At 37.1% G+C, this 17,862-nt stretch overlaps 1 protein-coding gene across 4 annotated transcripts in view; it reads right to left on the bottom strand.

Moving 5' to 3' along the window:
• The window catches only part of LOC108342816 (protein NO VEIN), a 35,103-nt gene extending 18,791 nt beyond the window's left edge, over positions 1-16,312 (bottom strand). For 2 of the 4 annotated variants that reach the window (XM_017580642.2, XM_052871506.1), the window contains exons 1-5: positions 15,794-16,312; positions 15,100-15,440; positions 13,407-14,046; positions 7,245-7,358; positions 348-525 (exon numbers count right to left, since the gene is read on the bottom strand). In XM_017580642.2, coding sequence (XP_017436131.1) covers positions 348-525; positions 7,245-7,358; positions 13,407-14,046; positions 15,100-15,440; positions 15,794-16,210 — 1,690 coding nt within the window. In that variant the 5' untranslated portion in view covers positions 16,211-16,312. Of the gene's footprint in view, positions 1-347; positions 526-7,244; positions 7,359-13,406; positions 14,047-15,099; positions 15,441-15,793 lie in introns of those variants that run through there. The other 2 variants (XM_052871505.1, XM_017580651.2) reach the window with 2 other exon arrangements.
• Positions 16,313-17,862: the final 1,550 nt, after the last annotated feature.

Genomic DNA, 17,862 nt, shown 5'->3' with positions numbered 1-17,862 from the left:
TTCCATGTCACCAACAATATAAAAGATCACATACATAATAAGGAAAACTACCAAAAAAAAAGTAGCACAATAATGCTCATATCCTTGGAAATTTAAAAGAAAAGAAATTAAACTTCTAAAGTTCTCATCAAATAGATTTTAAATCATTAAGATACAACTCCAATATAAAATTATGCATATAAAATACTCAGCAGATTAAGCTGTATTAAGTTCCAAGTGCAATTCATTGCAGTATGTGTGATTTTGACTAGTTATGGAAACTGAAGTATAAAGGTACAGGTTGTCAATATTAGAATATAATTACAAAATATGTCCACCAAAGCTTCAATTAAAGGAAAAACACTCACACTTTGCATTCTCTATGTTATCCATTGTTATGACTGGCACTTTCTCCAGGCATGGTCCAACAGCAATAGTCTCATGTTCAGTAGACCGCTTGGTTGGGGAGTTACTTAATTCATTATCAATGATATCTTGGAAGGTATCATACATGTTGTTCCTCATTCCAGACTTGATAGATGAAACCTAAAGCATTGAAGAGTGAGAAAATTTCAACATATGATGATATACATTTTTACCAAGAAGCCTATATATGTTCCATAAAGAAGACACATAAACCAGCAATATTAATAGATATTAGAGTTTGACCAAAAAAAAAGAAAAGGCATAATCTGAACAAATGAATATGCAGTGTTGTGACTGGGGTGAACGTACAGAAAATTAATGTAGTACATTGTCACTCAAAAAAGTGTTTTACACGTTACAAATAGGAAAAAAGGAAAAGACAGTTACATACGGTTACAAAACCGTTATTGATGATTACAAAACAGTGTAACCTCCAAATAGCCATGAACAACTGAAAATAAAGAGCACAGAGCAGTGCAGAAGTGGCATAACTAGTACAAAGTTAAATAAAAATAAAAACTGGCTCAGATATAACACTAATAATAGAGAATATAAATATTAGCATGTAAACTAATGCATTATGAATAATGAGAAATACTAGCTAACATGTGCAAGAAAGGGGAAAACAAAAACATCAACACCAAAAATCTTTTCAACCATTGATCCCAAAAAGCTGTGAAATCCTAAAACTATCAAATACCTGCAACCAAAGAATAGGACAAGCTCTAAAGATATTCTTAAATAATTCTAGTAAGTAAATCAATAACCTTGCTGTTGTATATAGCACTTTATTAAAATAAAAATATTCTTGATACCTTCATATTGATTAGGGGAAAATATCTTTAAAGTCTTCCTATTTATTTCAACATATTTTTATTTTCTTATTATAGAACATTTGGTTGTTACAAATAAAGGGGTGATGAGAGAACAATGTGCATTATGGTTACCAATAAAATATCTCTATATTTCCTTACAGAGTTCAACTTAATATCAAAGCTCCTGTTCTTGGAATTTTAATTTTCATTGCCACGAAAACAACCACCATCATTGTTATATGTGCTATGTCACCACTACTATTGAGGTTGTTGTGAAATGCATCAATTATCATGTACCAAAGGCCAAGTGGATCAAATCAACACGAATCATGGCACTTGTGTTGCTACACCCTTCAGTGATAAGTTATGCCTTGACTATAAGGTATATCTTTCAGCCTACTAGTAAGCACTAAAAACAACAATTGGTATCAAAAACAAGGTCATGAGTTTGATTCCCAACAAGACAATTATTGAGGGTAGTTGTTGTAATCAATTGTCCAGTAGAGAGATGCCAAGTGGATCAAATCATAACCAAATTCTGGCACATAGAAGTCTTCTTGATATACTTTAGGATCCGTACATGTGAATCTTAATGGTGTTGATATGGAGAGTATAAAAATTGACCTACTATGCTTACGACAAAGATGATGTCAAGAAAGGTCATAGTGATAGCATTCTATATCTCCAGAGATCAGAATAAGTGATAGGTACAAAGGGAAGGTTTACAGCAAAAGAAAAACTGTATGAGTTAGGTTATTGTATGACAGACAATTTTAACTGTCTATAAGGTAGTTATTTGTCTGTAGTAAGTTACATCTGACTTCTATAAAGTCAGAATGGACAGTTTTAGCAGTTTCTATCATTATTTTGTAACTTGTGAAGGTTAGGGAGGGAGAGTTTGGTTCTCTCTAATAACCAGAAAGTTGTATGTTGTTTTGGGTCCTCTCTTTAGAGGAAACTCAGTGAATTGTATATAATAGTTTACAGTTTAGCCAAGTTGATTCATATAAGTCTGCAATACCTATCATCGGTATTCAGAGTCACTTTCCTGGTGTTGTAGTGGTTGTGCGACATGGTCAATATGAGAATGGAGGCAAGATTGGATGGTTTGGAGCGCCTAGTGCAAGAATAGGAACATGAAAACCAGAGAAGGTTCCACATGTTGGAGGAAATGATTACAAGGCTGTCAGGGTTGGTTGAACGTTTCACATCCTCTGATAAACAAACAACAGATAGTGTTTATGTTGCTAAGGAAGGCAGTAATGAATGACGGACTGCAAGTGGACGTTCAGGAGTGATTGGGGGAAAATGGAGGAAGCTAGATATTCCTGTTTTTGGAGGAGAATATGCTTATGGCTGGACTAACCGGTTAGAGAAATATTTCCGGTTGAAAGATGTCAATGAGGAGGAGAAGATGAGGGTTGTTATGGTAGCTTTGTAAGGCAAAGCCCTGAATTGGTTCTAGTGGTGGGAGACTTGCTATCCGAATCCCACATGGGAGGCTTTCAAAGAGGCGGTTGTTCAACGATTCCAACCAACAATGCTTCAAAATCCTTTTGAAGTCTTGATTGGGCTTAGGCAAATTGGGTGGGTGGGAGAGTATAATGAACAATTTGACCAATATGCGGGGTTCTTGAAGGTATAAGGCAGGATTATTTGACTGGCCTTTTTCTGAATGGATTGAAGGACAAAATAAATGCGAAGGTTAAGTTGTATGAGCTCAAGAGCCTTGCTGAATTAATGATGAAGGCTCTAATGGTGGAGGAAAAGGTTCAAATCACTTCCAAGGGAGGATCTTTGATGGTGAGCGATCTAATACTAACTTCAGACCCCTGCCACAAACTAGGAGTCATTCTTTGGAGGGAGGAAGTGCAGTCGAGTTTTCCAATTCATCCAGGGGAGGAGGCAAAGGCAGTGGCTTTGTGAGTATTGTTAGCAGTTCTGCATCTGGACTCCAACAAAAGAGAGCACCCTTCAAGAAGTTATCTCCCGAAGAGCTGCAAGATAGGATAAAAAAAGGCTTGTGTTTCAGGTGTGATGAGAAATTTGGTCCAAATCATACCTGCAGGAACAAACAGCTTCATATGTTGCTGATTTCTGATGAAGACAGAATTTGGAAGGTGGCTAGGACATTATACCCATGCCAGCGGAAGGAGAGGACACTACAGAAATTTTGCAATTATCCCAATGCACAATGGCTGGGCTCACTACAAAAAAATCATGGAAATTATGGGGAATGATTGGCAATGAAAAAGTGGTGATCTTGATTGATTGTGGCGCATCTCACAACTTCATTTCACAAGAATTGATTACCAAATGTGGGCTGCAACAACATCCAACCCTACCATATATGGTTGAAAAGTAGGGGATGGGAAAAAGGTGCCTTGCCAAGGGAAGTGCCAAGGGTTCATTCTAGAGATTCAAGGGTTGAAGATTCAACAAGATTTCTTTATTTTCTCATTGGGAGGTGCAGATATTGTGTTGGGGTTGGAATGGTTGGCATCCCTTGGGGAAGTTCGGGCTGACTTTAGCAACTTACGTTTGTAAATAGGGAAAGGGCCGCAGGAACATGTTTTAAGGGGAGATCCCACATTGTCTAGATCAGAATCCTCTTTAAAATTTTTATGGCAAGATTTTAGGCAGCAAGGGGCGTGTTTTGTTATCAAGTGGAAAGAAATTAAGGACTCTGGGACTGTTCTAGTACCACCATAAGTTCTATCAATTTTGGCAGTCAATGAGGACATTTTTCAAGAGATAGAGGGATTACCCCTAGCAGAGAACATGATCATTCTATCCACTTACAAGAGGGCGTTGCTATCCCTACTTTGCGGACCTACAAGTACTCTCATCAGCAAAGAGATTGAGAGGTTGGTCCAGGAAATGTTACAAGAGGGAGTTATTAGGCCTAGCATCAATCCTTATTCTAGCCCCATTATTTTGGTCAACAAGAAAGATGGAGGATGGAGGTTTTGCGTCAATTATAGGGCTCTAAACAAGGTCACCATTCCCAACAAGTTTCTCATTCCTGTGATAGAGGAGTTGTTGGATGAATTGGCAAGCGCAACCATATTTTCTAAGCTGGATTTAAAATCTAGTTACCACCAGATTTTGATGCGTAAAGAGGATATTGAGAAAATTGCTTTCCACACTCATGAAGGCCATGATGAATTCCTAGTCATGCCTTTTGGACTGACCAATGTGCCAGCAACCTTTCAGGCTTTGATGAATCGAATACTCCATCATTTTCTTAAGAAATTTGTCCTTGTCTTCTTCGATAATATTTTGATCTACAATCCAAACTTAGTTGCTCATGTGACCCACCTAACAGAGGTTTTTTGGGGTGTTGCATCAACACAAATTGAAGCTCAACAAGAACAAGTGTGTCTTTGACCAACTGCAACTGGAATATCTAGGCCATATTATTTCACAGCAAGGGGTGCCAACAACCTTTCAGGCTTTGATGAATCGAATACTCCAGCCTTTTCTTAGGAAATTTGTCCTTGTCTTCTTCGATGATATTTTGATCTACAATCCAAATTTAGCTGCTCATGTGACCCACCTAACAGAGGTTTTTTGGGGTGCTGCATCAACACAAATTGAAGCTAAACAAGAACAAGCGTGTCTTTGGCCAACTGCAACTGGAATATCTGGGCCATACTATTTCACAACAAGGGGTGGCAACAAACCCACAGAAAGTTGAGGCGATGGATAATTGGCCAGTGCCGCGGAATCCCAAGGCTTTAAGGGGATTTTTGGGTCCCACAAGTTATTACAAACGTTTTGTCAAAGACTATGGTAAGATTGCCAACCTCTAACTCAACTGTTATCTTAATAGGGGTTCCATTGGACAGCAAAGGCGCAGCAGGCCTTTGAAGAGTTGAAGAAGGTTGTTTCCCAGTTACCTGTTTTGGCAATCCCTGATTTTTCTAAATCATTTACTTTGGAAATAGATGCTTCCAGCAAAGGTATAGGGGTTGTCTAAATCATTTACTTTTTGGAGTCAAGCCTTACAAGAAAGAGGACAGCAAAAGTCTGTCTATGAACAGGAATTAATGGCCATAGTCCAGGCCATTAGAAAGTGGAAACATTAACTCATGGGCAGCCATTTCATCATACTCACAGACCATAAAAGCCTAAAGTTTCTCACAGACCAGAGGTTGTTAACAGAGGAGCAGTTTAAGTGGGCTTCCAAGCTTCTCGGGTTTGACTTTGAGATAGGGTTTAGACCTGGCAAAGACAATTAAGTGGCAGATGCCTTGTCTCGCAGGGAATGTTTTAAGGCCATTTCTATCCTCCTACTAGAGCAATAGGGCTCTTGGGAGGAAGAATCACAACAGGATGTAGGTTTAATGGCCCTGATCCAGGATTTACTGTTGGACCCTTCATCTCATGAGGGTTAGAGTTACGGAAGGGTAGGTTGTTCTACAAAGGAAAATTAGTGTTACCGAAAATATCTTCCAGTTTGTCTGCTATAATTAAAGAGATGCATGAGTCTCCTACATGTGGCCATAGTGGTTATTTTCAGACATTTAAAAGGATCGCGGGGGTTCCTTTATTTGGAGGGTATGAAAAAAGATATTAAAGAGTGGGTCCAACAGTGTGAAGTTTGTCAACGAAACAAAGTTGAAACACTTGCTCCAGCACGCTAATTACAACCTCTACCCATTCCCACTCAAGTTTGGTCTGACATCTCTATGGATTTCATTGGGGGCCTGCCTAAAGTCAAAGGGAAAGACACCATCCTCGTGGTGGTGGATAGACTCATGAAGTATGCTCACTTTTTGGCACTTGCTCACCCTTTACAACAACACAAGTCGCTCAATTATTTATTAAAGAAATAGTAAGACTTCATGGGTTTCCCTTTACAATTGTCTCCGATAGAGACAATATTTTCTTAAGCAATTTTTGGAAAGAATTGCTTAAACAAGCTGATATAAAACTCAGGTTCAGCACTGCATATCATCCCCAATCTGATGGCTAAACAAAGGTGGTTAATCGCTGCCTAGAGACTTATTTACGTTGCATGACTGGTACACATCCCAGTGGTTGTCTTGGGCAAAATTCTGGTTTAATACTAACTACAATAGTTCTACTAAGATGTCCCCTTTTAAGGCTCTCTATGGTCGTGACCCTCCTTTGTTGCTCAGACGTTCTACTATCCCATCAAAAGTGCAAAGTGTGAATCAATTACAACAAGAATGGGATGAGATATTAAGGGAGCTGAAGGAAAATTTATGCAAAGCCCAGGAACAGACAAGAAACAGGCTAATAAACATCGAAGGGAGGTGGAGTTCCAAGTGGGTGATTGGGTGTATCTTAAGTTGCAACCCTATCGTCTGAAATTGCTGACTAACAAACCAAATGAGAAGCTTAGACCCAAATTTTATGGTCCTTATATAGTCCAGGAATGCATAGGACCTGTAGCTTATAAGTTGGACCTCCCTACTCATGGCAGAATTCACCCGGTCTTTTATGTCTCCCTCCTCAAGCGCACTGTCCAACCAACCATTCTAGTTCAACCTCTTCCACCTACACTTACAGAACAATTGATGTTAGAGGTCTATCCAGAGGAGTTGCTCGATGTTCGCACGTCTCCAACGAGAGATTTGGAAGTTTTGCTTAAGTGGCAACACCTACCATCCATTGAAAATAGTTGGGAATCTGCAACAACCACCAATACAGAGTTCCCTGCTTTTCACCTTGAGGACAAGGTGAAACTTCATGGAAGGGGTATTGATAGGTACAAAGGAAAGGTGAACCTTTCTTCGTCTGAAGAGTCTTCGACGTCGTCGGGATCTTCCTTCTTCACTAAGTCAACCTTAGGTTCTAGATACCATATTGAATATAGGGAAAACTATGTATGGGATTAATCTCCCTTGTATTAAATATACACATAAGGTACTCTATTTATAATAGAAGAAATATAGACTAAGCCCAAAATACAAATAAGAAATAATAATAAACTAACTAAAGATAAAAAATAAAGATAATATATCTAACAAGAATGAATAAAAGGAAGCTTACAGCAACATTCAGTAACCCAATGAAAGGATCTGATGAGAACAGATTTTTTATTCTCCTTGTTCTCTTCCAACGACAGTGTTTTACTTTATAGAATTGAAGCATCCTGTCGAAAACCTACATATTAATTGTGAATCAAGGACTGTTACACCTATGTTACACATATCTAAAACAAGTATACTTATGCAAAAACGATTCCTAGCTGAAGTTGATGAATAAATATTCATAGAAGAGTATTTGTTTCCCTAAAAGAAGTTCATTGAAGTTGAAGAAGAAGTACAGCATACATGGATAAGCCATCCTTGGGTGGAAAGGGATCAAAGAGAAGGAAAACATTAATTGAATGAGAAAAAACCAAATTGACATCTCATAATATGAACAACTAAGGTGACACATACGAAGATGCCAAGGAGACTACATCATCCCAATGAAGTAATGAGAGGACAGTAAGAAAATATATTTCAAAGCTGGCATTGCTCTCCATGTAAAGGCAACAACCAAATCACTCCATAATAAAACAAATAAATAAATTTAATTCAATAATCCTCCAAAAACAACCGCTATAATGATAAATTGGTTCAAACTCTCTGCACAAATCCACTTCACAAAAACAAAAATAATAGTCTATCCAACTTGTTTGTATGTCAGCACAAGGTGATCTTTTTCTATTCAAAAATTATACAACTATGAGATCTTTGGTCTTTGCATATGGTCCTGAAAATAGTGTATTTTACTTTTCTAAAGGAAAAAAAAAATACAGCAAGCAACAAAAAACTAATTAACTGCTTCAACAGCTGCATACCATTAGAAACAACTAAAATGAAAATACTTTGGTAAAAACCAGCAAAAATTAGAAAATTTAAAAACATAATTGTTAGGATATTTATCCTATTTTATCATCATTATAGTGTGTCAAGGGTTACCCTATTTATCATGATTATATTATGTCTAGGATTACCCTATTTATCATGATTATATTGTGTCTAGGGTTACCCTATTTATCATGTATTTGTGTATCAATTTATTCTTATAAATAGAAGATTGTGAGAGGGATCAATCAAGCCCTCTAGAATTATTTTACAGTTTCAATCTTAAGTTGGTATCAGAGCGGGTCGATCCCGCTCTGGTTTCTGTCTCGTAATATATATTTGTCCGGCGCCACAGTTCTTTGTCGCCCGCCGCTGCCCGCCGCTGCCCGCCGCCGGCCACCGTCAACCGTCGGCCACCGTCGGCCGTCGCCGGCCACCGTCCGGCCACCGTCTCCGGCCACCGTCCGGCCACCGCCCGCCATTGCCGGCCACCGTCGTCCATCACTGTCAAAGTTTCCTTCGTCTAAACCCTTAGGGTTTTCTTGTTCTTCGTTAGTACTATTCGTCTTCTTCAGAAATGGCGTCTGGCAGTACTCTTTCCTTCTCTGGAAGTCCATCAATTACCTCCGAGAAGCTAAATGGAAAAAATTATCTATCATGGTCTGCTGCCGTTGAAATGTGGTTCCTTGGCCAAGGGCATTATGACCACCTTGAGCGAGATGGAAGCCATGTGCCTACTGAAAAAGCTGATCAGTGGAAACAAGCAGATTTCCAGTTGTGTGCCCTGTTATGGCAATCAGTGGAACCCAAACTTTTTGTATCTTTGAGGGCTTTCAAAACTTGTCACTCCTTTTGGAAGAAAGCCCAAAGCATTTATGCCAACGATATTCAACGTCTCTATGACACTACGAATAAACTTGCATCTCTTAAAATGGCAGACCATGATATGGTGTCCTTCATGACTGAAGCCCAATCTGCTGTCGAAGAACTTAGGATGTTTTTGGAAGTAGATCCATTAGAGGATATAAAAAAAGAAACTAGACAAATTCTACATGGTGTTGATCCTTCGTGCCCTACATCCCGATTTTGATCATCTCAGAGATCAACTTCTAACTAGTCATGAGGTCCCCTCTATGGAAACATTGACCACTCGCCTTCTGCGTGTCCCGGTATCTCAAACTCAAGAAGCGCATGAACTAGTGGAACCATCTGTCATGGTTGCCACACGAGGAAGAGGAGGACGTGGCACTAGAGGAGGAGGACGAGGAGGTCGGGGACGTACTCAATGCACATATTGTAAAAGGATGGGTCATACTCAAGAGAATTGCTACTCCTTACATGGTTTCCCTTCCAAAACCGCCAATATTTCGAAGACTGAAACTTCCACTTTGAAAACTGAAACCTCTACTTCTATGTTTTCTGAGGATGAATATCAAGAGTATTTAAGGTTAAAGTCTAACAGCTTGGCACAACCATCTCAATCTCCCAATACATCAACAGCCTGCGTTTCTCAATCTATGGAATGTCAAAATTCATGGGTAATTGACTCAGGTGCTTCTGATCACATTTCTGGTAATACCTCTTTGTTCTCATCTATTTCCTTTCGAGAAAAACCTCATTTCATAACCCTTGCAAATGGATCTAAAACTTCTTCCAAAGGAGTCGGTCATGTTTCTTTGTCTCCCTCCCTCAATCTCAACTCAGTCCTTTTTGTCCCTAATTGTCCTTTTAATTTAATTTCCTTAAGCCAGTTGACTAAAATGTTAAATTGTTCAATAACCTTTGATCATAAATCTTTTGTTATACAGGAGCGTGGTTCGGGGAGACAGATTGGAGAAGGATATGAAGCTGGCGGATTATACCATTTTGGATCTCGTCCAAGGGTGTCTTGTGTTGCTGCTCTTAATCCTAAAGTGCTACATGATCGACTTGGCCATCCTCATTTGTCCAAATTAAAAAAGATGTGTCCTGAACTTAGTGGTCTCCAAACCTTAGAATGTGAGTCATGTCAATTAGGAAAACATGTTAGATCTTCCTTTCCTAAAAGGTCTCAATCAATATGTAATTCTAGTTTTTCCATCATCCATTCTGATATATGGGGACCTAGTCGTATCTCCTCCTTTGGTTATAGCTATTTTGTTACCTTTATTGATGAATATTCAAGATGTACTTGGGTTTATCTTATGAAAAATCGTTCTGAATTGTTAGCTATCTTTACATCCTTTTTGAATGAAATCAAGAATCAATTTGGTCAAGTAATCAAAATATTAAGAAGTGATAATGCCAAAGAGTATTTTTCATCCTCCTTTTCTGCCATCTTGAGTTCCCATGGTATCTTACATCAGTCTACTTGTCCTCATACACCACAGCAAAATGGTATAGCAGAACGAAAAAATAGACACTTGGTTGAAACTGCTCGTACCCTTTTGCTTGGTGCCCATATTCCTGTCCATCACTGGGGGGATGCCATCTTAACTGCATGTTATCTTATTAATAGGATGCCCTCCTCCTCTCTTGATAATAAAGTCCCTTTCTCCATTTTGTTTCCTAATGATCCTCTCTTTCATACATCTCCCCGAGTGTTTGGCTGTGTATGTTTTGTTCATGACATGTCTCCAGGTCTAGACAAACTCTCCGCTCGCGCTCTCAAATGTGTCTTCTTAGGCTATTCTCGACTTCAAAAAGGATATCGGTGTTACTCTCCTGAAACTAAGAAGTATTACATGTCTGCCAATGTCACATTCTTTGAACAGACTCCTTACTTCTCTCCATCTGTTCAGGATGTTTCTATCCTCCAGCAGGTCCTTCCTATTCCAATGGTTGAGTCAAATAGCTCCACTGTCTCTGTCATTCCCAGTCATGATCACAATCCTTCTACACCTGTTTCTCCACATACTGAGATCATCCCACACAGGGCCCCAATGGATAGTCCACCTCCCCAAGACAATGGTGAATCTCCTACTTCAGATTCTTCTCCCTCGTCACCTCCTCCCACGCCTCCTGGTGCAAATGATTCAGCATGGCCTATTGCCCTCAGAAAAGGTACTCGTTCCACTCGGAACCCTCATCCCATTTATAATTTTCTAAGCTATCATCGATTGTCGCCCTCCTATTTTTCTCTTTTATCCTCAGTGTCCTCTGTTGTTATACCCAAGAATGTGAAAGAAGCACTTGATCATCCTGGATGGCGACAAGCTATGATTGCAGAAATGCAGGCTCTTGACCACAGTAATACTTGGGAGCTGGTGCCCCTTCCCCCAGGAAAAAAGGCGGTTGGTTGTCGATGGGTGTATGCAGTTAAAGTTGGCCCTGATGGTGAAATTGATCGGCTCAAAGCTCGGCTTGTTGCAAAAGGTTACACTCAGGTTTATGGTCTTGATTATTGTGACACTTTCTCTCCTGTAGCCAAGATGACTACTATTCGTCTCTTCTTTGCCATGGCAGCCATTCGTCACTGGCCACTTCATCAATTGGATATCAAGAATGCCTTCCTACATGGTGATCTTGAGGAAGAAGTTTATATGGAGCAACCTCCAGGGTTTGTTGCTCAGGGGGAGTCTGGTATGGTATGCAAATTGCATCGATCTCTATATGGCCTCAAGCAATCCCCACGTGCTTGGTTTGGAAAGTTTAGCTCCATTGTTCAAAAATTTGGGCTAAAACGCAGTGAAGCAGACCATTCAGTTTTTTATTGTCATTCTTCTCTCGGGAAATGTGTTTACTTAATAGTATATGTTGATGATATTGTCATTACAGGAAATGATGCTGTTGGAATATCTCAACTAAAAGAGTACTTGTGTAGACATTTTCAAACCAAGGATCTTGGAAGTCTCAAATATTTCTTAGGCATTGAAGTAGCGCAATCAAAAGATAGAGTTGTAATCTCCCAAAGGAAGTATGCTCTTGATATATTACAAGAAACAGGCATGATTGATTGTAGACCGGTAGACAGTCCCATGGACCCAAACCAGAAATTAAGGACAGAAGAAGGTGAATTATTCTCCGATCCAGAGAGGTATAGGAGGCTGGTTGGCAAACTGATTTATCTCACTATTACAAGGCCAGATCTATCCTTTGCAGTTGGAGTGGTTAGTCAGTTCATGCAGGCTCCATGTATTGACCATTGGAATGCTCTCATTCGCATTCTAAGGTATGTAAAGAAGGCTCCCGGGCAAGGATTGTTATATGAAGATAAAGGAAGCATTCATGTCTCTGGGTATTGTGATGCAGATTGGGCAGGTTCACCTATTGATAGACGGTCTACAACAGGATATTGTGTTTTTCTGGGAGGAAACATTATTTCATGGAAAAGTAAGAAACAGAATGTAGTAGCTCGATCAACCGCGGAAGCCGAGTATAGGGCAATGGCATCACTAACATGTGAACTTATATGGGTGAAACAATTCCTTCAAGAGGTTAAATTTTGTGACATCCATACTATGAAGATGTATTGCGACAATCAAGCTGCTCTCCACATTGCATCAAATCCAGTGTTTCACGAGAGGACTAAACATATAGAAATTGATTGTCATTTTGTTCGTGAAAAGTTGTTGACCAAAGAAATATGTACTGAGTTTATTGGGTCAAACGATCAACTCGCAGATGTATTGACCAAGTCATTAAGGGGTCCTCGGATTGAGTTTATTTGTTCCAAGCTTGGTACATACAATTTGTATGCTCCAGCTTGAGGGGAAGTGTTAGGATATTTATCCTATTTTATCATCATTATAGTGTGTCAAGGGTTACCCTATTTATCATGATTATATTATGTCTAGGATTACCCTATTTATCATGTATTTGTGTATCAATTTATTCTTATAAATAGAAGATTGTGAGAGGGATCAATCAAGCCCTCTAGAATTATTTTACAGTTTCAATCTTAAGTATAATATCATGCATCAAAAGCAATATTAGCTGTTAACTTATATTTTTTCATCTTTACCCATTTGATACAGAAATTAGCACTTATCAAGATGACATACACTGTGCATGCAAATTTTAGGCTGATAAAGTAGTAAATGATGAAAGATATTAAGGGATGTAAAAATTTCACAAAAAAAAGAACCAGAATGTGCATGCTTTTATTAGAGAAATGTGTTAACATGAGGGAAGGAAAAATGTAAACTATTTGAATATTTTGCAATAGATTTCCCATATAAATGAATTTCTCAGGCATCCCAATAATATAAAAACAGAAAAAATGCTCAATTGACAAAATCCTAGGTTGTTTCCTGCTTAGGGCCTAAGACTCCCAGAGACCCCAAGACTAGTTATTTACTGAACATTCTGACTATTTTACCCCATTTAGCAAAACATAAAAAAGTATCATCTTATTTGAGTGATCTTTAACACATACCTCATCAACCGTGCGCTCCAAACATGCCTCCTTCCAGGTTGCAACAAACAAATGCAAAGAATCAGCAGTCATTGAAAGATCTCCTTCCATATTCATTGGTACCTTGGTTTTGTCTGTTTTGTTACCATTATGTATTGGGGTTACACCACGTCCGAGTCTGTTTCTCTTTTGCAACTTATAAGCAGCAGATCTTGTAGAAGTTACATTTTCAAATTTCCTTTTCTTTCTTGGTTGCTGACAGAATTCCTTTCTTGTAGAATTTATATCACTCCTCACCCCAAGTCGTACCATCTCTTCAGTTGCAGATGGGTAAGGACAACTACTTACTCGTTCTGAACTTCTAGTGAATTGTGGTGATGGGTTTGACTGGTTACCCATAATGTTATTACTTTGTTCAGCTGCAGAAGAATCACTATCTTCATCTTCGGAGCTTGATGACATAAATCTTATATGCTTTCCACAAAAAGACTTTTTTACAGGAGAAAAACATTCAATGCGCTGTGTAATGGCATTAAAACGTTCATCTAACTGTTTTTTCTGAGAGGAAGAGAGAGAACGTTTCAAATTTAAGGTCTTCAAGTGTTTCTCTAATGTTGATTGCTCTGAATTTCTAGCTTCTCTTATAGCAGATATATGCATGCTGTGATTATAAAAACATTAATTTGGATAAGAAAGCCACTCTAAATCCAACACAGAACAGAGAACAAAACCCCAGAAAACATAAAAGCAATTATTTCTCTACTCCATGAGCTTTTTAAGAAGGTTGTGGAGGTGATTATTGTTTGCTAATAGAACTGCATGTTGCCATAGTGAATTGTCCAAGCACACTTTTGGTCTTCAGAAAAATATTTGTGTAGAAAAATTATACTCAAATCACAATACAGAACATTTGAAACTACAATACTTATCAATAAAATAAGTCCAGCAAAAAGATGTCTCAATCACTGAAATTTAAGGGGAAATTGGAGATATGAATATGATTGTTGGCATTGACATGACGTGAACAAAATAAGACAAGGGAGAAAGCTAGAAAAGAAAAAAAAAACAATGCTACTAATAGACACACAACAATATCTCTTACTTAATAAACAAGATTGCAAAAAAGTCACATTACAACTACTGCCCAAAAAAGTAAAGGCTATAAAGCACAGCAAAATACAATTTCAAGAGAAAGGGTTCTGATCCAGCAAGAAGCAAATTGTAGTGCTTATTCTGAATTAGTTTGTATGAATCCCAAAATTTGAAGGTATGAAATAAAACAACTTCAAAAACCAGTTAAAAATATTTGGACCAAAAGTTACATTCAAAGATGCAAATATAAAATACTACCCGTGTCAATCTGTGTTCAGCATGACATCGTTAGTTTATGAGAATGGACTGAAGAATCTTCCATGAGAGCTAAACCAGATAATTCATTTGCAAATTATGCCAATATAAACATTGATACTATAAATATTAAATTTTGATCCACGCATTAAACCTATAAAGAATTTTGCTGGCTAACTAAGTGCACTTGTTTACTTAGCATTATATCAAATCTCCCATGTCATCAATTTTAGTGAGTGAGGAGCGTAAATCAAATAATTATCACATGAAAAATCTCCAACAGATTACACGTTCACTTCATCTTTCTAATGCTACTTATGAACAATACACTTCAACCAACATGTAAGTGAAACAAGAAATAACATACCCCAAGTTCTGAATCCGAATCCCAAGCCATTCCTTGCATTTAACCAATCGCTTCTTGGCAATAAAATCCAAAAACTGTTCAACCTTAATAATTTTGTCACAAGTAGAAGCATCCAAAAACTCACACAAAAACTGAATTATCTCCTCACTCGTTATTTTAAACACCTGGGTTACATCAGAGTGAAGGGAGAAATAGTGAATAACCAAAGGATGATGCAACAAAGGTCCCAATCCTAGCGCTTCAAAGTTATCAACACCCTCATTCTTGCATATTGCCACTTCCAAATCATACAAGGAAGTGACCCTCCGGACCCCAACAAAGCAATGGACAAAAGCATTCACCTGCACATCAATCAATACATAATAACTCCCTTTCTTACTCAAAAAGTACCAAAATAGTATAAAAATACCTAAATAGGCCTAGAAGCAGTGGAAATCGCATTGAGTAGTCAGCCAAATATTCAAAACCACTTCAAATTGGTCCTTAAACTTTTTACTAGTTTACATAAAATTAGGACTAAAAGAGACGGATATTCAATATTCCAGGATTGCCTAAATTTTTTTATTACTTTTGGAGACACTTAGAAGAGAGTATTAGTAGTACTTCATTAATCCACCTAATGTAACAATCAATTCTTAACCGAATATTCCCAACGAGTGATGTGACATTAAATGAAATGACATAACATTCATACCTTGCCTTCTGTTATCATAAGGCGGTGAAGGGAGGGTACTTGCTGCATTTTGATGCCCAAGGAGTTCCAAGAATCGACTTGGAGGATCGAAAGAGTGGTCTGGGAGACCTCCCATGCCGAGACTGAGCCACCAGCAGCGAGGACGGCGCTAAAGGCGGCGGCTGCGGCACGCTCAGCGTGGTCAATTGCGAGTTTAGGGTTTGGAGGCGGGTTCTGAGGGAAAGACCGAGCGGTGTTGGTGAATAAGAAAGATCGCGGTGGCTGATGGAAGAAGCCGGTGGTGGGATTGGGGACATTTAGAGGATACTGCGGCGGCAGCGATGGTTGCAGGAATAACTTGTCAGGGTTTGGAGCATTGGCGGAGTGCGGCGGTGGTGACGGATGACCACCTCGGAAAGGGAAAGGATGACCGTACATTGGGGGGAAAATAAAAAGCTAAGGAGACACCGCCGCACAAACACACAAGACTAACTCAACCAGTGAAATTGAAACTATCATATATTACGAGAATTTAGGGCGTGGTATTATGTTTAGACTCAGCAGTAAAAAGAAGAGGAATGAGAAAAGAGAAAAAAATAAAAAAATAAATAAAAATTGAGTTTGGAGTTGTTTAAATTTAGATAGCGCATGTGAATTTATTTTCTCTTAATCATAGTAAATATTTTATTAAATTATTAGTGTAAACACATATTTATATTTTTCTTTTTTATAATAAAAATATTAAAATAAGTACAAACACGTGTAAAAATAATAATAATATTTTTCCTATTAAACTAAAAAATGATTTTTAATTATTAAAATAAAAATTATTATATAATTTTTAATTTATAAAAATTATTTTATAGCTTATAAATAATTGTTATAATTTTTTATTCCGTAAATGGATTTTATATTATAAATAATTATTAAAAATATAAAATTGGAAATAAATTTTTATTTAAATTTAGAATGAAATTATTAAAAGAGTAAAACTATAAAAAAAAATAGTGTGTACCAAAAGCGAAAATATTCTTTTTAGTGTACACATTTGTTTTTCCAATTTTAATCTTTTAACAGTTATTTAAAAATTAATTATTTTAATATTTACAAAAATTTATATATTCTGAAAGTAATTGCCATTGGTACTATATGAAAGAAAGTGTCATTAATTATTTTCATTTTCAACTCTTCTAATATCTTCATTCTAATCTTCCAAACAAGGTACGCGTTTGCCCTTTTTCAGTTATGGGTTTTGTTTAATTTTTGTGCACATGTTGGATTCGACTTTTATTTGATTTTGTTTTGTTTCAAATTTTATTTTCGAGGTATAAGTTATGAATTTTGTTTACGCTATTAATATTGTCAATGTAAATAATAAAAAGCAACTTTAATATTGTCAATGTAAACAATAAAAAATAAATATAACAATCTAACCTAATACAATTAAAATTAGTTACTATGAATGTTATATAAAAATATATTAAAGATATTATGTCTAGAAATCTATAAATATAATGCACTTAAAATAATTAAAATGTTTATGTTATGTTAATATAAATGTGTTTAATATTATTATGGGTTTTGGTAGCAAATTAAAATAAATAGCAATTAATTAAAAGATTGTGAAATAATGATAGTGAAACAGGTTAATTACATTATTTTTTTGGAAACAAATTCATTTCTTATCTAAAGATTATCATTTAGATAATTATTCTAGTAAATTTTCAAATCAATCAATTTAAAAGCTAATTATTTTAATATTTACAAAATATTTATATATTCTGAAAGTAATTACCATTGGTATTATATGAAAGAAACTATAATTATTTACTTTTGTTTCAAACGGTTTTATTATACTCATTTTTATCTTTCAAACAATATATTTTTCCTACTTAGCCCAGTAAGTAATGTGATTTAATAAGTCCACTAAGCCTTTCAAGAGCATTGCATATTAAGTAATGTGATTCAATAAGGTCCTCTAAGTTTTTCAAGTAAGAACATTGGTGTTCAAATGGAGTCCCGATAAAAGGTAACCCGACCTCACCTTCTCATGATCATCACACACAACTTTTCCATAAGATGGAGTCTTA

Source organism: Vigna angularis, chromosome 1, assembly GCF_016808095.1.
Source record: "Vigna angularis cultivar LongXiaoDou No.4 chromosome 1, ASM1680809v1, whole genome shotgun sequence".
NCBI classification, from domain to species: Eukaryota; Viridiplantae; Streptophyta; class Magnoliopsida; order Fabales; family Fabaceae; genus Vigna; species Vigna angularis.
Note: the sequence above shows the minus strand (reverse complement) of the source record. Positions and strands in the feature narration are given on the sequence as shown.